At 43.9% G+C, this 21,546-nt stretch overlaps 1 protein-coding gene across 1 annotated transcript in view; it reads left to right on the top strand.

Moving 5' to 3' along the window:
• Window positions 1-3,898: 3,898 nt before the first annotated feature.
• RUBCNL (rubicon like autophagy enhancer) overlaps window positions 3,899-21,546 on the top strand; it is a 34,464-nt gene continuing 16,816 nt past the window's right edge. Inside the window, exons 1-8 of the mRNA XM_059143940.1 lie at window positions 3,899-4,747; window positions 10,435-11,037; window positions 13,854-13,936; window positions 14,422-14,632; window positions 17,975-18,076; window positions 18,565-18,625; window positions 19,226-19,358; window positions 20,506-20,651. Coding sequence (XP_058999923.1) covers window positions 10,533-11,037; window positions 13,854-13,936; window positions 14,422-14,632; window positions 17,975-18,076; window positions 18,565-18,625; window positions 19,226-19,358; window positions 20,506-20,651 — 1,241 coding nt within the window. The 5' untranslated portion in view covers window positions 3,899-4,747; window positions 10,435-10,532. The remainder of the gene's footprint in view (window positions 4,748-10,434; window positions 11,038-13,853; window positions 13,937-14,421; window positions 14,633-17,974; window positions 18,077-18,564; window positions 18,626-19,225; window positions 19,359-20,505; window positions 20,652-21,546) is intronic.

Genomic DNA, 21,546 nt, shown 5'->3' with positions numbered 1-21,546 from the left:
GGGTGGCCTTAAACTCTTCCACATTCTTTTATTTCAGCAACTTGTAGTGGGTCAGACACAACTGTGCAAGAAATGCATGTAAGCTACTTCCTTATTCTCTCTTTATTTGGAGATTATTCTTAAAAGCTAGCTTGAGGGATGGCCACTTTAAATATGATGGGTCAGGAGAGTTGAACTTTGGTTTATGCACATTTTGAGGGTATTTTAAGCAATATGGCTCAATTGTCTAATCATTTCAACTGTCCTACGACATATATAAAATGGTGTTTTTTTGTTGTTGTTGGTTTTGGTTTTGGTCTCATTCTTAGTTTAAACTCTTGGTCCCTGTGGGGGACTGGGGCCCAGGGAGGGATAAGCATGCCCATGTCACTGACATTGCCAGCAGCCCCTTCGTGCTTGATAAATTTTGAGATTCTGGAGAGATGTTTGGGTCCATGAGATTTAAAGGTCTTTCCCTCACCCCCGCACCGTTGCAGGTAAGAATGTGAACTTGGGAGCAAGACTGCCTGGGTGTGAAACGCTCCAGTTTCAAGCTATGCCTCGGGTCCTAGTGTTGTTATAGCTACCTCATAGATTGTTAGAAGGATCAAGTCTGTGTGTGTGTAGAAAAGTCTAGAACAGGGCCAGGCCCAGAGTAAAGGCCGTGTAAGTGTTAGTTAGGAACTGATGATGATGGCTAGGATAATAGAAGATGAGTGCTCTGGGGGAAAAAAAAAATAGGGCAGTAAACCAGGATAGGGTATATTTTAGGGATAAAGTTTTAAAAAGGGTGATGAAGGAAGTCTCCTTCCAAAGGCAAGTTTGAATAAAGAAGTGAGTGCAAGTAGAAGCAGATAGGGGGATACAGGGAGGCAGAAGGGTATAGAGGTGTAGGAATGGAGAGGTAATAGAGAAGTAGGTCAGAGAGGTAACTCAAGGTTACATGGACAGATACGGCAGTGTTGACGGTTTTTCTTTTTTTTTTTAAATTTTTTAAATTAAAATTCAGTTAATTAACATATAATGTATTATTGGTTTCACAGGTAGATGTCAGTGATTCATTAGTCTTATGTAATATCCAGTGCTCATTACTTCATGTGCCCTCCTTAATATCCATCACCCAAGCCCCTCCCCTCCAGCAACTCTCAGTTTGTTCCAGTTTGTTCCCCATGATTAAGAGTCTCTTAGGGCTTATCTCCCTCTCTGGTTTCATCTTGTTTTATTTTTCCTCTCTTCCCCTATGATCCTTTGTTTTGTTTCTTAAATTCCACAGATGGGTAAGGTCATATCATTGTCTTTCTCTGATTGACTTATTTCACTTAGCATAATACCTTCTAGTTCCACCCACATCATTGCAAATGGCAACATGTCATTTTTGATGGCTACTTAATATTCCATTATATATCTATACAACATCTTTATTGATTCATCTGTTGATGGAATTTTTCTTTTTTTAAATTTTATTTATTTATTTGACACACAAAGAGATAGAGAGAGAGAGAGCACAAGCAGGGGGAGCAGCAGGCAGGCAGAAGGGGAAGCAGGCTCCCTGTTGAGGAAGGAGCTGGATGTGGGGTTCAATCCCAGGACCCTGGGATTATGACCTGAGATGAAGGCAGCTGCTTAACCAACTGAGAAACCCAGGTACCCCTTTAATTTGTTTTCTTAAATTTTTTTTTTTTTTTTTTTTTTTTTTTTTTTGAGAGAGAGAGGGCACACACATGTGCAAGACGAGGTGGGGCATGGGTAGAGGGAGAGAGAGAAGCTCAAGCAGACTTCAGGCCCAATGTGGAACCCTACCAGGGTCTTGATCTCACAACCCTGGGATCAAGATCTGAACCAAAATCAAGAGTTAGACACTTAACTGACTAAGCCACCCAGGCACCCCTGTTTTTGTTTTTGTTTTTTAGCTTTTACCTAGGGAGTTTGCTTATGGAAAATTTCAAACTAGAAGTAAAGGGATCAGTACATGTACACTTCTCCCATTTTCAACAATTCTCGAAATGGCCAATTGGGTTTCACCCATAATTTCTGCTGGCACTTCCCCACTGGATTATTTCAAAGCAGATGTCAGAAATTCTATCAATGATTTTTACATACGTCTATATATACTTCTCAAGGATAAGCACTTAATCACACAGAAGCACAATACTTGGGGTGCCTGGGTGACTCAGTGGGTTAAGCCTCTGCCTTTGGCTCATGTCATGATCTCAGGGTCCTGGAATCGAGTTGCACATCAGGCTCTCCTGCTCAGTGGAGACCCTGCCAACTCCCCACCCCCCTGCCGGCCTCTCTGCCTACTTGTGATCTCTGTCAAATAAATAAAATCTTTAAAAAAATTAAAAACAGAAGCACAATACTTAACTGTGTTGATTTTGTTTCCCATCTGTAAGTTGGGACCAGCAGAACCTCCCTCTCAGTGCTAATTTCAAGATGGGGTTGTTGATGTCTGGACCATTGTGTAGGGTCCAGCAACCGGTGCTCCATTGCTGGTTGCCATCACGTTCATGGTGTTGTCTTTACCAGCTCTTGGTTTTTGTTTTTTTCTCTTTTCTTTTTCCAGATAGGTCAGTGGTGGCAATTTCACTTCTACTTCCCCTTTCCTCTCTGTACCTACTTTAGGCACCCATATTCTGTATTCCCTTTATCTATGCTCTGTTTTTCCCTTCACTTTTAGTGCCTGTGTTTGCAGCCTGACTTACAGTCAGTTGTCCTCTGAGCCCCCAAGCCCATGTCATACCAGTGCTCTCTAGGCTTCCTAGACTTTTTTAGAAGGGAGATGGGAACTTCTTCCCACTTCATTTTTTTGGACAGCATTATTGAGATGGAGCTAGAATTCACATAACATACAATTCACCCGTTTAAAGTGTACAGTTCGCGGCGCTGGGCTGGCTCGGTTGGTTAAGCATCCAACTCTTGGTTTCAGCTCAGGTTGTGACCTTAGGGTCATGGAATCGAGCCCCACCTTGGGTTCCATGCTCAGCTTGGCATCTGCTTGGTATTCTCTCCCTCTTCCTCTGCCTTCCCCCTCTCAAACAAATAAATATATCTCTAAAAAATGCCACTTTTAAAGTGTACAGTTCAGTGGTTTTAGTATATTCACAGATGTGTGTCATCATTGCCACAGTTAATTTTAGAACATTTAGAGCCTCAAAAATGTACCCTGTACCCTTTAGTTATCACTCTTAATGTTTTCATTCCCTCCTTCCTCCACTAATCTATGTTTTGTCTGTGGGTTTACTTATACTGGACATCTCATTAAAAAAGAAGTATCTATCAATATGAAATATCCTTCTGACTGGTTGTTTCACTTTGTATAACATTTTCAGGGCTCACCCTTGCTGCGGCATGTCTCAGTGTGTCACTTCTTCCTATGGCCGAAGAGTACTGCATTGTCTGGTGGTCACACACTTTGCTTACCCCCCCGTCAGTTGATGGACATTGGGGTAGTTTCCACTTTTTGGCTATTGTGAATAATGCTCCCATTCACATTTGTGCACAAGTGCTTGTGTGAACATCTGCTTTCATTCTCTTGGGCGTATACCCAGGAGAGGAATTGCTAGGTCAAATAGTAACTGTATTTTGAACCATTTGGGGAACTGCCAGACTGTTTTCCGACATGGCTCCCTATTTTATTTTGCCCAAACATGGGAGACTTGCCATCATTTAAGGGTAGGTGCCTACCCTTACTGTGGGTGAATGTTTGTATTAATATTTTTTGTAAGTCTTATTCAGTTGTCTAATGTTCATGGATAGATAATTTTTTTGTTTATCATTGTTTTTTATATAAAAGGTTTTAACTAAACCATTATTTGTATGGTGGTAGGTACCTTTAGGTTACAAGATGATTTATTGGAAGAAAGAACAAAATTCTATTTTCATGAATTTTTAAGTTACATGATAACTATATTAGAATAGCTGTGCACATATAAGGTTTATAAATAAATAGTCCCATACTGGAGATCTAGGTACAATAATTTTGTTTGTTTATTTTTAATAAATAGATATAATCATAAAATTCCAGGCACGGTGTTCTAAAAACATGGAAGCAAGCATAGTGGCGTGGTTCTTAATCCTTCATTTTGTGACAGATCTCATGGGAAAATTCTTAAAATTACTTTGCCAGTGAAATTGCAAACATCCTAATTTGAGCACATGTAAATATCAGTGGAAGGAGCTTTGGATCAGGTCAGACTTTTGGTTTTTGGTTCTATGTCTGGTAGTTATTCATGGTAAGGCTTTGGGCAAGTCCCCTAACGTTCTTGATTTCAGTTCCCAAATTAGCATAGTAAAACCTGAGATAATTCACATTATCATCACATAGAATGAGAGTGGTTAAGTGTGACATACACAGACCACAGGAAGTTAGTCATTTGTGCATCTTGGGCAACCTTGCAGTCTTCTTAGGCAAAATATCTATGTTCCTTGGTCTTTGCCTTTGTTGGGTCTTCCCCTTCTCACCCCACCCATTTGTCATAATTACTTTCTGTCCTTTCCTAGTGTTCTTTTGACAGCAGACTTTCAACATTAAGGGTCATTGTCGAAGGTCAAGTTGGTCAGGGAGGAGTCCCTGGGATGCCACCGCCACTGTTGCAATGTAGCCCTGTCACCTTCCAGGCGCTCTTCATGTTAGAACACAGAGTTCGTCATGTGTCGTTCAGTGGCGGTAACCTTGTAGCTGTCAGAAAATGGCAGTTTGCTCTGATTCCTGGCCACTTTGTGGAAGCCGTGGAGCCACTTGACTGGGCATCTTAATGGTTTCTGTTTGGTAAGTGATAGTGTGAGTCTGTTTAAAGTCTAAGCTTGAAGGGAAGTAGATCAGAAAAGAGGAAGAGGACCAGGGAACTGTCTTAACCTCAAATAGCTTACACGCTGACCGTTCACTTGCATTTGTTTATTATTGAGCCTGCTCGGTAAGCCACCATAAAATCGGCATACATGAATCTTACCTTTCACCTCCACTCTTATTTGTGATTTCTAGTGTCTAACTTCCTTTATTCCGAGGAAACGGTTGACAGGAGTTTTAGGTCATGATCTCCAATTTCTTCTAATGATGGACATATATTCTTGACTTTCTTTCTTGGGCAACAGAAACAACCAACAGAACCATACTTAGGTAGTGTTTGTTCATTCATTCATTCATTCTTCTTCTTCTTCTTTTTTTTTTTTTTTGAAGATTTTATTTATTTATTTAACAGACAGAGTTCACAAGTAGTCAGAGAGGCAGGCGGGGGTGGTGGGGGCGAAGCAGGCTCCCAGCTGAGCAGAGAGCTGGATGTGGGGCTCGATCCCAGGACCCTGCGATCATGACCCAAGCCGAAGGCAGAGGCTTTAACCCACTAAGCCACCCAGGCGCCCCTCATTCATTCCTTCATTCATTTTATTCACACTCAAAGAATATATTTGCTGAGCACCTATGATGTGCCCCTGTTCTAGCTTCTGGGAACAAAGAAGTGTCCCAAGTACAATGTTTTTAAACAGTTACCCTCAGAGATTTTACATTCTAGCAGGTGTCAGTCTTTGAGATTGAATGAAACAGGGAGTCATGCGAAGGAGTAAGAAGAAAACTAGAGGTGGGTAGGAGGAGAGGAATCACTGGCTGGGACAGTGGCCGTGACTTATATGGGGGGCCATGGAGGCGTTGCTGAGAAGGCGACATTTAAGATGAGTCTTTAATGCTCCCAGTAAGTATTCAGTCCGTAGTGAGGGCTCAGGCAGAGAAAATCTAAAATCCTAAATCTGACATGCTCCTGTATATTCATCTGATTGTTAGGGGTCCTAGCAGCTAAGAGCTGCTCTTCTGCCATCAAAGTGCTGGCCGGTTAGGGTCTGAAAGACTTTTGTGAGGTCACTATAGAGGTCACGGTGGTTCCTGCCCAACTGAGTCATCCACCCCTTTTGCAAAAGTGGCATCTTTGCAGGCAACCCTGTGGCTCTGAGGTTGCCCTCATGATGCGGTCATTCTCAGCAGAACCACTGATCTTAAGGGGCAGAGAATCACCCAGAATGACTGGGCAGGGGGGATCCGGGAGTCTCTCTCTTGTCTAGGACCTCTGCTGCTGCATGTGTGTTAACTAGTAATCTGGCCCGTGCTCTACCTCAACAGACCTCAACAGGAAAATCTCAATAGAAATGGCGGTAAGCTTCGCGCTCTGATTTCTCCTCCTTTAAAATGTTTTTGAAAATTGATTTTATCTTTGTACCTAAGCCTCTCTGATTCAAAAACCCCATTTGTGACAGTCGGAAGCATTTCGGGAAGATGCCAACCATTGTTTGGGCCCATATTACCTACTGCCTGTCAGCACTGAAATGTGTGAATGTCTGGGTTTAGTCACCGTCTCCCCTCTAACCAGAACATAAGTGACTGGAGGAATCACGGAGCTTATTTTACTCCAGTGCTTCCAGACAAAAACAATACCAACCATGTAGTAGGTGCTCAGTAATAATTTGTTTAATCGAATAATTGACAAACCACAAGCAAGGTGACAACCAGCAGCACAGCGATATAATGGTATCTCACTAAAGATCAAGCAGTGGAGATGTTGACCTCTGGGACTAGGGCCTGGACTTTGTTTCTAATCATTGCCCTCTCCTGTGGCCATCTCCTCCCAGAGAAACTCATGCTTCTTAATGAGTGTCCAGCCCAGCTTGTCATCCTCTCGAGAAGCCAACATCTGCTGGGTATTTGTGTGAAACAAAAGCATCTTTCTAGAAGGAAGTGGAGCAAGTACCTGCTTCTGAAATTATTTTTGAAAAGAAAGTCTGTTTTGCTCCGTTTTGTGCTGTTAAGTCAATTCTACATCTGGGAGGCTCAGAATTAGCATCACCCTTTTTGAACTATTACCTTTAGTCTGTTAAAAAAAAAAAAAAAAACAACTCAGGAATCCCTGCTACTTATCACTAGTTGTAGGCTATGCATTCACTTCTGTAATTGTCTCCCCCACACAAGGACAGCTATGATGTGGAGAGAACTGAGTGAGTGTAAAACACAACTTCTAGCTTCATCCTCTTGGAAATACATTATCAGGAGCTATGGACTCAGAACTAAAACTGCAACTTATAAAGAGAAGAGAACCAGTGAGAGAAAATCAACAAAAAGCAACACAGACAAATATGTTCATTGCTATATGTTTTATAATAGTGAAAAACCAAAAATAAATTTCTGTCAGTAGGAGTCTGGCTCAGTAAATCTGGATACATTTATACTATAGAAAGTGGTAAGATAGTTAAGATAAGCACCCTCAAGACCTTGTTGAGAGAAAAAGAGGTTGTAGATTCTGTCCAGGATGAGCCCTTGTGTATGAGTCCCATCTTCTGACCTGTCCTATGTATGTTAATTCATAGGAAGAGGTTGGAAGTGGTTACCAGTGTCCTTTCTGGGAATGAGGAGGAATTGGCAGGTTTGGGCCCATGGGCGTGCTTCACTCGCTCTAGGCTTCTGTGTGGGGGGCATTCCATGAAAACATGATCATGATTCTCATTTGTGATGTTGAAGCCCAAAATTATTGGAGAAGAAAAGACAGGCGATGAAGAGAAATTGGGGCAGTGAGTGAGATTTGAGGTTTGGAGAGGGAGGACAAAGCGCTTGAGATGAATTCCGGAAGTCGCCCCCAGAGCCTGTGATACTTGGTGAGGGGTGATTTGGAGCTTATGTAGTATTGTGCAGTATCATGTGTATCCTGTCTATGTGTATGTGTCACTTTGAAAGGTTTGACCTAGAACAGAAGTCAAGAAAACCCAGTCAAGAAAACCCAAGGAACTGTGGCACAGCTTTCCTATGTACCTTCTTTTGGTCTATTTGTAAGTGTTGGGTGAGAAAAATGTCCTATCATTAGAAACACGGATTCACTTCTCTCCTTGTGCTGATAATTCTGCCATGGTAACAGAACAGGTGTGTCTACCACAGAAGTCCTCTCTCCAGCTCAAGATATTATTTCCAGTTTGTTGGATTTTCCTCTTCAGTCCGGATGTGTGTTGAGTCCCCATGGAGAGCTGTGCGCCTGGTGGAGAACAGACGAGATCCCTGCTCTCACGGAGCTTATAGGGAGGGGGCAGAGGGGAATGACAGTGAGGAGCTAAAAATATGTCAGGAAGTGAGACGACTATGATGGAAATTAAGCAAGGTGATGTGATAGGGAGTAACTGGGGAACTACTTTAAGAGAGGTAGTTAGGAAAGACTTCTTTGAGGAAGTAATTTATAAACCAATACATGCAACGGGACTGACAGGAGTCAGATGTGTGATCGGTTGGTGGAAGAGCAGTCCAGGTAGAAGGGCTAGAACAGCACCATTAGGGTGGGCAAGAGCCTGTGGGACACAAGAGTTTGCTGCGTGGTTGGGACTTATCGGGGAATAGACAGAGATAAGTGAGAGTGGTCTACAGGACAGGATCATTGTCATGCCCTAAGAACAAGGTAAGGATTTTGGATTTTATTACAGATTCGATAGGATCTGTCAAGGGGCTGCTGGATGACTAGGGGACTGACATCTTATGTAGGCTTATGAAAGATCTCTGCATACCTCTTGATTGTACGTTGAAAAATATAGAAGCAGGGAGACCCGCTGGGCAGATGGAAGGAGACCCAAGTGGGAGAAGATGGTGACTTAGATGAGGGCGGTAGCCGTGGATATGAACTTGCTAATGGATGAAAGACGAAGAGTTAGGGGAAGATAGGATCAGGGATCACTTCCAGATTTGGGGCCTCAGCAACTGGGAGGTATGTTTCCTGAGATGGGAAAACCAGGGAGGAGCAGATGTGGGGGGAACTAGCATCTTTTTGAATGTGTTAGTTTGCCATGTCCCCTGGATGGATGTCGGATAGGCAGTAAGATATGCTAGCCCGTGGTCCCAGGGGAGGTCAGGAGCCGGGATCCAGGTGGGAGCCATCTGCATACATAACGCTAGTTTTTAAATAAGTTTTTTTTTTTTTTTAAGATTTATTTATTTATTTATTTGATAGACAGACAGAGATCACAAGTAGGCAGAGAGGCAGGCAGAGAGAGAGAGGGGGAAGCAGGCTCCCCGCTGAGCAGAGAGCCCGATGCGGGGCTCGATCCCAGGACCCTGAAATCATGACCTAGCCGAAGGCAGAGGCTTAAACCACTGAGCCACCCAGGCGCCCCCATAACGCTAGTTTTTAAAACCCTGAAACTGACTCCAGAGTTTCAGTCACCACCTTGCACCCCTGTTCTCCACCCTTCCTTTAAGCTAAGCTCACTTAAGCCAACTGCTTCCATCTCTACGCCTTCCCCTTGCTGACTTCGCTTTTGCTGTTAAGATTACTTGAGCCTCGTAGAGTGAAGGACAGTGGGAGCAGTAGAAGGACACATGCTGGGCCTGTGATTACGGTGACCAGAGTGCTTCTCTTTGGAGTAGCTCTCAACATTTTAATCATGGCTGTATTTACTGGAGCCAAACAGTGAGCTTAAGAGTGAGCCAGCTGGGATGCCTGGGTGGCTCGGTGGGTTAGGCTGCCAACTCTTGATTTCGGCTCTGGTCATGCTCTCAGGTTGTGAGATCAAGCCCTGCATCAGGCTCCACACTGGGAATGGAGCCTGTTTAAGATTCTCTCTCCCTCACCCTGTGTCCCCCTTCCTTCTCTCTGTCCCCCACCCACTAAAAAAAAAGAAAAGAAAAGATAGATTCTAGATTCACAGTGTGTTCTTTAGATATGAGAAGCGAATCACAAATTTCTACTGCGATTATAATTCAGTATTTTAATCCAAGTTACATAAAACAAAGTTTTTAGTGCTAGGGGTTTTCAATGTCAAATCCCACTTGTCTACTTTGTTGTAATACAATCACAGACTAAATAAAAACAAGAAACTAAGAAACTATGGAACTATGAAAATGTGTCTCTACTTCCCCATGGTATTCCCATTTGGGGTTTGACATTTAATTTTATTGGAATAATGCACGGCTGTCTTATACTTTCATTTGTTTTATCACCAGTATGCATATATGCCTTTATCCTTATGTAAAACAATCTTTGATTATCTTTATGCCTTGAAAAACCCTTTCTTGTCCTAACATCATGCTTCTTTTTTTTTTAAAGATTTATTTATTAATTTATTTGACACAGAGAGAGAGAGAGAGAGAACGCAAGTAGGCAGAGAGAGAAGAGGAAGCAGGCTCCGGGCTGAGCAGAGAGCCGGATGCGGGGCTCGATCCCAGGACCCTGAGATCATGACCTGAGCCCAAGGCAGAGGCTTAACCCACTGAGTCACCCAGGTGCCCCCCAACATCGTGCTTCTTGTGTCTGCTGCTAGTTGTATTGCTAATTTGCTTATTTCTTTATTTATGTGTTTGTTTAGTTATTTCTTATAAATCCAAGGGGAATTGACTGTACAGAGTGAAGTACAAACTTACTAATGTTTTGTTTCTTCTCCAAAGATTTTGGAGTTTAAAATATGACTGGGTTCTTACTTATCTTGAATGATTTTTGCTTGTTGCAGATAAGCTGTCTGCCCCCTCCCCACAACTGGCATTCGGGTGAGTTCAAGGCCCTAATCCAGTAGTACAGTGGAACTCACACCACCCTGATCTCGGAAAGATGGTGTCACAGTCTACAGGCCGACACGATTCTCCAGTGGACTCATGGGACAGGGACAACAATGACCCTGGTGACACTGATGTTTCCCCCAGCCTCCTGGACACTGACCAGCCTCCTTGCCACTCAGACGTCAGATTCATAAGGCACAAAGCTGCCTGGATTAACCCCCAGTGTGAGCAACAACAGTCTCAGGATTCGCCCCCTCGGGTGCCAACAGTGAGGAAGAGTGGGAACCACTTTGGAGAGGACACCGCCTTGCCCCTCAACCCCTCACCATTGTTTCTCGGGGACTCCATGGTGGAGACATCACTGTCAAAGGATACCGCAGACTCTGCCCAGGGCTCAGGGGACAAGAGCAGCGACCCCTCTTTTACCTCAGTGGAAGAGCAGGCGGTGTTCCTAGGACACTCTCCTCAGATGTCTTTGTTCACAAGCTCCTCTCCTTGTCCTGAAGTGGACCGTGCTTTTCTGCAGCCTTCCCAACTGACAGCTTCCACGGATGAAGGTAACCGCGGCCGGGAATTTACCTCATTCCTGTCTGTTGCCATGCCGGCCTTGCTTGGTCTAAAGCTCGTCTTACGGTCTTTGTCATGAGAAAAAAGTCATGGTTTTCCACTTTGATCAGAGGCTGGTGCATTAGCTCATTTAATATTGTCTCCAGCCCAGCTGTCCGGATGGTCACAATGGGTAAAATCAGGTATTTCTGTTCTCTGTCGATAGCAAGGGGGTGGCATCTTTGCTCAGCTTAGTTGATAATCAGTGCCAGCTGCCATCTTTGAGCTGGTGTGTGCTTCCAGGAGCTACTGGCGCATGCAGTTGCCTGAAAAAGAGTATTGGAGGTGCTCTCAATTCAGCGTGGTGGGGTGGGGTGGGGTGGGGAGTGTTTCCAGACAGAGTGGGTTCCGTTTCACATGGGTACTTTCCTAGGAGATGCACTTGCTGCCTCATCTCTATTTACCTAAATGGAGTGTGACTAGAAAATAGTAAGATTGAAAAATGGTAATAACAATCCCCCCAAAGACTATACAAAAGGTGGTTGTTGTTGTTTTTTAATTAAAGCCAGGGTTCCCATTGCTCTGAAGTAACTCACATATTCTTAAAAAACTGGAATTCCTAAAATAAGATAATGCCTGCAAAATGCCACACAAGAGTCAATAAGTTATCTACTACTGTTCTCATTTGTGGCGTTCTGATTTTTAAGAAAATATTCATTATATTATATTCACACTGTGTCGATCTGTATTTCTCTCAGAATCCCAAATAGTTGATGAAGTTTTTTTTCTTTCAAAACAGTTTGAAAGCTGCCCGTCTGCCTGTGTGTGTGTATGTCCGTATGTGTGTACATATGTGGGTAATTTATTTATTTCTTACCAGCAAGAACCAGCCCTCCCCTCCCCTAAAATATGCAGTTTATTTGTTCTGTTGGAAAAACTTTTGGAAGAGTCGAAGATGATGATAATCTTTAACATATTATTCATAGCTTAAGCATAGCAGATTTTGGACAATCTTAAAATGGGCTAGTTTTGAAATAAGAACCAAATTTGAGCAAAATGACACACTCTACAGCAAGTGGTTCTGCAATTTAAAATTATCCTGTAGCTTTTGTCTTTCTCCCAGAAAGAAAACAGTTGCCCCAGCCCCTTTTGTCTCAGCAATTTCTGTAAGTACTTTTAAAAGCCACTCCATCTTAAACTTGGTAGGAGGATGCTGCTTATGGAATTAAAAAAAAAATAAAAAAGTCCCCAGCGATCTGGTCTCTCTTTGCTGTGGGACAGCAATGCAAAGACAAGGCATTTGCAACTAAGATACAGAATTTTCCCTGTGACTGCTTCGTCACAACCGACAGCAGCACACTCTTCCTTTTCTAGAGGAAGACCCACCCGCCCACTCCCCCAGCCTAGCATTTCCTGAGGCCCCAAGAAACCAATCCACAATTCCTTTTGTTTGCAGGACGCACTCACATTGCTGGCCTCCTTCAATCTCTTAATAGCTGCCTCTCCTAGTGCAAGAAATGAGTATATTTTAACACAGAGGCCCAGCCAGCTGGTGTAGAGAGCTGGAACTGGAATCTGCAGCTTGACTTTTTTCTGTCCCGTTTCTTCCTCAGGGTCCAAAAACTATGACCTCTGGGCCAGCTCCTTCTGGCCTCCTGATTTTACAAATCAAGCGCAGCGTGTGTTGCTGATAACGCCATCTTCTCCGCAGTGGCGGAACTACGTAGTTGCAACAGACGGTCCTTAGAGCCTATAATACCTACTCCCTAGTCCTTTTCAGAAAAAGCTGGCCCACCCCAGATGGATTCTGGAGCTAACTGATTCCGAGTTCTCCGTGGAACAGTCGCTTTCTTGAAGCAGAGGCAGGGGATCGGGCGATTCTGCTAGCGTCTCTCTTTGTCACCCTGAGAGCTATCTAGCCTTGAAGCCATCTGTGGCATTTTGGCTCATTTAGCAGGTTGGAACAACTCAGCTCTTGGGGCCCTTGTAGAAAAGTTTTGCCTTACATGCTGCAAGAAGGAATCACATGACAGGAATCATTCCGTTTTGATGGTGTTTGCTGCCAGTAATGGAGCGGCTCCGGGGGCAGAATGGCTAAGTCAGCTGCATCCGTCCTCCACAGTTTCTTCTGGTTTTTGGCTGCAGGAAGACCTTTTCAGAGAAGCAATGCTGGCCTTTTTCAGATAGATTTGTCTCTGTAAACAAGAAGTTTTGGGTCAGTCACAGTGCATGGGAGAAGAGACCCCATAATTCCTAGGGCCCTGCTTCTAGACTGTTCCTTCTCACCCTTCTCCGTCTCCCTCAGGTAGTTTCCACGATCTTCTCTTTCTACCCTCTTCGCCTCATCGGCCTCCTCCATCCAGGGGTTCTCCCATTCCTTCTCTGAGGAGTGCTCCCAAGTTGCTCCAACAGGCTCTTGTAGAAATGATCCCCATTAATGCAGTCTCTGCAAAGCCTCCCACCAGAAGGTCCTGTCTTCTTCTGGCATCCTAATTTATTCTGGAATTGTGCTAAATAATAATACAAAAATATTTTAAGGCTACTGTCTAGCATCATTTTGTTTTCTTTTCTTTTTAAAATATTTTATTTATTTATTTGACAGAGATCACAAGTAGGCAGAGAGGCAGGTAGGCATGGGAGTGGAGGCTCAGGCTCCCTGCTGAGCAGAGAGCCCGATGTGAGGCTGGATCCCAGAACCCTGAGATCGTGACCTGAGCCGAAGGCAGAGGCTTAACCAACTGAGCCACCCAGCTGCCCCTCATTTTGTTTTCTTAGGGAATCTTTGAACTTCTTTTTCTCCATTTTTAATAACTTGCTGCATTGGCAGGTGCCGTTCAAGTCAGCAGAAGAACCACTTCTTTGAATTCCTTCTCTCCGGAGGCATTCCTGCTCCCTGTCGATGTCGAAAAGGTGAATACAGCTTCTTTTTTTTCCTTTTCTAAAACCACAGAGTGTGTTCATTCCTTAGATGGTGCTGTTCTGATTTAAATCTGGAAACTTCGCTTGGTGAAGCTTGGCAGATTGGTTTCATTTCAGCCTCTGGCAGGCGCGCTGAGCTAAGAAGGGCTCTGAGTCAGTGTCTGCGCTCAGCTGGGAAATTTTCCATGACCAATGCCTGAGGTCTACCCTTGGGCCACCACCAACCGGGGGTCTTAGATCACAAGAAATTCAGCTTGGGGTATCTGTTGGTCGCAGTGGGCTAAATTTTACGTGTCTGGAAGATAAGGGCTCTACTTCATAGAATGACCTGTGATCCCTGAGTTAAGTGAACATTTATATTTTTGTGCATTAACTCCACTTAAGTACAGCTTCTTGATTTTTCAATCCAGTATACCCTCGATGAAAAACAGTCAATTATGCTTATATTTTACCTGATACTTTTTTTCCCCCTGCAGGAAAATGCCCACTTCTATGTTGCAGATATGATTATAGCAGCAATGGAGAAAATTAAGTGTACGATCCTGAGTCAACAGCACACAGAGCCTTGGGGTGTGGAAGAAGCCAGTGGGGTGCTCGGGAATGACCAAGCTGACTCCGAAGTCACGTTTTATACCAACACAAAGCAAGAATCTGGGTCTTCCAATTCTTCTGACAGCGGCTATGAAGGCAAGTAGGGCACATCAGAGAGACTTTATGCCGTGTTCTCCATTCATGTCTCTTTTCCTGTCACATCCCAAAGTAGATCTTCAAATCCTTTGCCTACAACTTTCTAAAACTTCCTGAATAACCAGCTGCATAGCTCACCCCAGTCTTACAGGACCCCAGATCCACATTCCCAGGAGGAGCTCCCGAGGGGACCTGCTTTGATTGGGTGTCCCCAACTGGTCAGCCACCCTTGGCCAGGGGAGTGAAGGAATGTGATCGGACCATCATCCCCTCTGAGGCCACCAGTGGGAAGAAAAGAAATGATTCTTTTTTCAGTCCTATTTCTGTGCTTTATCTTTGACCCTTTCTTTTTCGTGTCTGTGTCTTGGCCCCATTTCTTGTGAGCAAATCAGCCCTGACTTCTCAGTAACGGTGGCAGCCCCTCCATCCGTTCCCTGTGCGCCTTTGACCTGGCCCATCACAGCAGCCTCTGGTCAGTCATTCTGTAAGCTGCGCACTTAGGTCCTCAAGACACATTTGCTGCCATTAGTTTTCTCTTTACTTCCAGCCTCTTTCCACTCCTCCATCCCACACACATCTGTCTGCCTAGAACAACTTCTACTCCTCTAAAATGGCCCACTGGGTTTGTGCCAGATTTGATCCTGGGACTTTTAGCTTTGTGGGATGCAGCTTGCCAGCGGGCCTCTCCTCATTTCCCTGTGTTGTACTGTGAGCTTTAGTTTTAAACGAGCCTGGTCAACTTGCCCGTAGACATTTCTCCCAAGCCTCTGTCTGCCTCCCTCCCTTTGCTTTGGCTGGGCTCCCTGCAGTGCTGGGTCCCCAGGAACATCACGTCAGTTCCTTCACTCTTCCACTCTTCGAAAGCAGTCTCCCTCCATTACCACTGTGACAAGCTCCCAGATTTCATCCCAAGGCAGGGGCACCATTCATGTGGAAGGAAGCACAAGTTGTGCTCCCAAACGCTCTATGGTTGTCCGAGTACGTGCCTCCCTCCCTCCTGGAGTTGTGCAGCGTGGAGCCCTCCCTTCTCAAGGCTGGGGTACACACAATTGTGTTTTCTCACAGCTATGTTTGTCAGTTTCTCAGTTCCCTTATGAGGTTTTAAACTCTTTGATGCATAGCATGGGTCTCATTTGAATTTGCCTTCAGCCTAGTGCCTTGCTTAAAATAGTATTTTATAAATATTTGTTGAATGGCTGAGCATGAGTGGGGTGGGGGTGGTCAGAGGGAGAAGCAGGCTCCCTGCTGAGCAGGGAGCCCGACACTTGCTCAGTCCTGGAACTCCAGGATAATGACCTGAGCCGAAGGCGGATGTGTAACCAATTGAGTCACCCAGGTGCCCCTGAATTTTTTTTTAACGTGAATATAAATATGTTAAATAAGATTTTAAAATATTTCTACCACCTCAATAAAAATATGTGTCTTTTATCACATATGTCTCTTGTGACCTTTCTGGTGGTAGACATTACTCCTTTGGGGGAGGTTGGCATACTTCAAGTTGCAGGTTGGTCTGGAGAACATTTGAAAACAAACAAAAAGAATAGAAAGTGTCAGCATTCGACTCACCTCGAGGGAGCAATGCTTCCTGGAACTTCTTTTTTTTTTTTTTTTGAATCAATTAAATATTTTTGTGTCTGTAACTGAGTTGCAGTGGGATTGTATGTTACTGTGGATCGTGGTCAAAAGAGGGTGGGGGAAACAGAAGTGCGTGAGGTTGTCCTACCTTACCCAGGAGGAAACCAAAGCTGAGAAGCTGATTGTGCATGGTCACCTGGCTAGGGTCACGCAGTGTTGTTGGTTTTTAAAAAAATTTTTTTAAGATTTAATTATCTTAGAGAGAGAGTGCACACAAAGGAGTAGGAGGGGCAGAGAGAGAGGGAGAGAGAATCCCAGGCAAACCCTGCACTGAGCACACGGAGCTGGGCACGAGAACTCGATCCCAAGATCCTGAGATCATGACCTGAGCTGAAACCAAGGGTCAAGTCAGACCCTTAAGTGACTTGCAGCACCCAGGCAGCGTGGTTTTAAAAACTGGCCAGTTCCCTGTGAAGCCCAGTTATGTAACCTCTGCCTAACCTGCAGGCTAGACTATTTCCCTCAAGAACTGTGTCCATTTCTCTGTGCTTTTCTCTTATGTTTATTCAAGTGAGTACAGTTTCATAGTGATTATATACTTGTGTTAATGCAATTCCATTAATAATATGATTATATTAACAGTATTTCCTATCTAGTTTTCCATGTTGCTACAGTTTTCACATTTTTCCATGATGGTATTTCTTGAGTTAGTAACATGATTTGCAAAATCAGTTTATTATTATTTGGCATTTTGATAGCTTTTAGTATTTTAATATTTTAAAGGCACTGCAGATAGCTCCTTCTGATCAAAGCCTCCCTTTTTAACCTTTTGTTTTTTCTCTCTTTAATGACATTCTTAGGATAATTCCACAGACTAGCATTCAGGATTGAAAAACATGGACGTATTTGTAGTAGTTTCCTTGGGTTGCGTTAACAAAATACCACAAACTGGGTGGCTGAAACAACAGAAAATGTATTCTCTCTCCGTTGTGCAGGACAGAAGTCAACAATGAACTTGTTGGAACGGTTGGCTCCTTCTGGAGGCTCTGAGGGAGAATCCGTTCCATGCCTCTCCCAGCTTCTACTGGTTACTGCCAGTCCTTGATGTTCCTTGGCTTGTAGACACATGACCCCTGTCTCTGCCTCTGTCTGTACTTGACCTTCTCTGGCTATCAGTGTCTGTGCTCAAATTTGCCTCTTTATAATATAACCAGTCATATTGGATTGTGAGCTCACTCCAATCCAGTATGGCCTCAGCTTGACTTGATCACATCTAATTGATAAAGACCCTAATTCCAAATAAGGTCACATTCACAGGTCATTATCCTGGGGTCCCAGGATTGAGAAAGTGTTGGGTTCAAGTCTGGGTTCAAGCATCCCCCCCCCAAATATATATTGGGGGGGGATGCTCCTCAACCCAGTACAATATTTAGGTCGCTTCTACTCTTTGCCTCACTGTGAAGCTGATTTTTGTCCTCTTTCATTTTTTTAAAACTTTGTATTTTAAAAATTTTCAAACACACATTAAAGTAGGCAGCTGACTCTTATGAACCCCTCATCATCACAGATTCTCCCCCTTCTGTTTCACTCAGTCACAGTGAATGGACGAACAACACAAAAATAGCTCCCTCCGTTTTTTCATTCTTAAAGCTGGATTTTTAAACTCTTTTAATGTAAACTCTCGGCCCATTTTTATTCCCTGGTTTCTAGTTAGTTGGCGGTGACGGTTTTTCTTGTTGGTGAAAACCCCTTCATTTCTTTTTCTAGGTTATGCTGTGTTACAGGGCAGCCCAGTGGCCGGAACGCCCACTCACTCTGATGTGCTGACAGAAGCCTGTAAATGTGACTTTGAGGACTTTGTTATCATAGGTAAGATTTGGAAACTCACCAGCGATGACTCATAATTCCCCTCCCCTCAACACATACTGACATGCATCCCATGTGATACCATGTTACAATGGCTTTCAAAGAAACTTCTCCCAAGATCAGATTATGTCAGATTAAAAAAAATCACAATAGTAATAATAATTAGATGCTCTTATTTCAAATGCCTTGATAATCAATCTCTCATCTCACTTGTAGAATTGAATGCAAAAGCAGATACTAATTACAGTCAGATCTGTTTGGCCTCTCAATTACATTTAGGTGGCATTTCAGGAGACTGGATTTTGAAATCCCATCTTTGGTCATTAGCTGTAGTCTCATAGTAGAAACCCAGAGAACATGAAGAATGGAGATGCTGAATAACGAGACCTTTCTGAGAGGCAGGGATTTATTTTTGTGTTCTTATAAAATTAAGTATGAGTAAGTAAAACAGACTGAAAGACTTTAATACCCTTTCTTTTATTTACTTGCAGAACTTGGTGAGTTTAGCAATATCACAGAAACCTGTGGGTGTTCCTGCAGCTCCTCAAAGAGGTAGGTCTCATCCGTGTCCACTTGCACCTAGACCCCTGGACCATTACTGCTGAGGCACTGTGAACACCAAGCCTCTGACATCTCCAACCAAGTTTTGCCAGTTCTAGGGACAGAGATTACTATTTAACAATGAAACAATCACCACTAAGTTTTCTATAGAGCTTTCTATAGTCTTTTATTTTTTTTAATAGAGTGTTTAAAGGCCTTTGTATACATTCTCATTTAATCAGCCTGGGTAGAATTTTATTTTTTACCCCATTTTCATAAATATGGAAACTGAGACTCAGGCTAAATGTGCCTCAGGACACAATGCTGTTTGATGAGCAGAGACAGGACTTGAACTCAGGTCTTTGAACTCCAAATCCAGTGCTTTTTTTTTACTGCATTGCCCAGTCTTGGTCCCCTCCATAAATAAAAGCTGCTGTTTCGAGCATGGAGGAACTGCATTGCATGAGACAATCAGTGGGTGGCTGGGGCATGTTCCCTCCTGTGACACCTCTTCTGAGTTTTTGGAGGGGGAAGGATGGTTGAAAACATGAAGATCTACAGCATACTCCTCATGAATATCGTTTTCCACTTTTTGCATCTCTTACCTTTCAGTGTCATTTATGAGCCAGACTTCAATTCTGCTGAGCTAATAGCCAAGGAGCTGTACCGAGCATTCCAGAAGAGCTGGCTGTTGTCAGACGTTAATCAGCAGCCTGCAGGCCCTCTAAATGCAGCTGGCTCGGTAGTAAGTATCCAAATAAACTGGCCTTGCGTTGAGAGTTCCTAAATTCTCATCTTGCTTGCTGTTCACTTCAGGCATTTATGCTTTTCCTTGCATGGTCCCTGAAGTGTTTCCCGAGTGTTGATGATGGGCCGGAGAATTCAGCATTTCACATTTTCATCCTCATCTCTATCCTCTTAAGTAGATGCCGTTGTTATGTTTAAAGTGTTAGTTCCCGCCCCTCGGCCGCCTGGTCAGCGGAAGAGCAGGAGTCATGTCCAGTCTGGTCCCGTGTGGACACACCGGCCTCTGACCGCCCCCAGCCCATTGAGGGGAGAGAACTTTGCAGCAGAGCGAACACAGGGGTGGGAATAAAGCAGTCTGCGTATGCAGAGGAGGGTGCTTCATTTTATCAGGGGACTCGGGAAGGCCCACTGGACATCTCCAAACTTGAGAGTGGTAGCAGGTAGAAACACGTGGCACAGGGCAGCTGGAGCAAAAGTGACAGGGGCGGGTGCGCATGGTATGTTTACTGAGCAGGGTGGCATCGTGTGGTTGGATAACGTGTGTGTGTGTGTGTGTGTGTGTGTGTGTGTGTTGGGGGCGTGCGGAGTTGGTCTTCCTGGGAAATTAGGTTTGAAGGATGGGGCCAAATTGTGGAGGACACAGAATGCTACTTTGAATGTTAATTGCAAACAGGAAAGTGGAATGGATAATGAATAATGAATAAGGGATAATGAACGGCTCAGAGGGGAGCCACTGGACATTTTAAAGCTAGGGAATGGCCTTAAAAGCTGTTTTGGGGGAAGTCTGACAACAGCTGGGGGTTCTGTTGGGCAGCATGTGGTAGCCTATGGACTAAGAGCAGTAAGGCTTCTGCTGTGAATTAAAGCATTCTGGGTCACAGCGACCTACTTACAGTAACTTGAAGTCTGAAAACAAATGAATTCCCCAAAATACTAAGAAAAGTGATCTCAGCTGGCTGGCGTTTCAAGCAAGACTTCTACAGATGGTGTTAGGTACCGGGAGGGCTTCTTTCGTTCAGTTGAAAGCAGTTCTAATTTTTCATGGCATATTTTAATGCTGGAAACACATTTGAATATTCTTTTTCTTTCTGTTCCAGAAATAGGCTTGTTTGGGTTGCTCTGAACTCCTCTTCTGTGTTATACAGGTAGTGAATGAAGAGCGCGTCCGGAAAGACTTTGAATCCAGTGTGGATGTCGTTCAGGAAATTACCCTTAAGTCGAGGATCCGAGGGGCTGAAGACTGGGAGCCCCCCAGATTTCAAATCGTAGTTAATGTTCACCCACCACTGAAGTAAGTAAGTCTGGGTTGCTGTGAGGGCTTCCAGTCCAGGTAACAAGGTGTGATAGGTCCCCTCTTTGTGGAAGTAGGGGAAGGGAAGAAAATTACACACGGAAGGATGAAGGAAAATTTGTTGTAAGAAAAGGAAAGTTGGGCACATTTTTCTAAATTAGCGTCCAAGCACCTTGTTTTTCATGGGTTTTGGGGGGGGTGCTAAGTAAATTTGACAAATTTAACCATGTCCTTTATTATGTATGTTACACAACAATTAAAAATTAAGTAGGTTTAAAGGGGATTTTTAAAAAGATTTTATTTATTTATCAGACAGGGATCACAAGTAGGCAGAGAAACAGGCGGGGCGGGGTGGGGGGGCAGGAAGCAGGCTCCCTGCTGAGCAGAGCGCCCAATGCGGGGCTCTATCCCAGGACCCTGGGATTATGACCTGAGCCGAAGGCAGATTAACCCACTGAGCCACCCAGGTGCCTCTAAAGGGGATTTTTTTTAAGTGGCTAATATTGAACCTTAAAATTCATACACAATAACTTTAAAAGATTGCTGTATTTCCCAGGCCAACGTGAACTAAAATGGATAATTTTCTTTTAAAAGGAAAATCTTACCTTGAGGAGGGCTGTAGTTAAGAAATGCAACAGGATGGGGCACCTGGGTGGCTCAGCGGGTTAAAGCCTCTGCCTTCGGCTCAGGTCATGATCTCAGGGTCCTGGGATAGAGCCCCGCATTGGGCTCTCTGCTCAGTGGGAAGCCTGACTCCTCCTCTCTCTCTCTCTGCCTACTTGTGATCTCTGTCAAATAAATAAATAAAATCTTAAGAAAAAAAAAAAAAAAGAAATGCAACAGGATGCGTATAAAAATGTCTTTGTTCTCTAAGAAGTAATAAAGTCCTAAAAGA

The sequence above is a fragment of the Mustela lutreola genome, chromosome 13 (genome assembly GCF_030435805.1).
Source record: "Mustela lutreola isolate mMusLut2 chromosome 13, mMusLut2.pri, whole genome shotgun sequence".
NCBI lineage: Eukaryota > Metazoa > Chordata > Mammalia > Carnivora > Mustelidae > Mustela > Mustela lutreola.
This window is presented reverse-complemented; position numbering and strand designations above follow the sequence as displayed.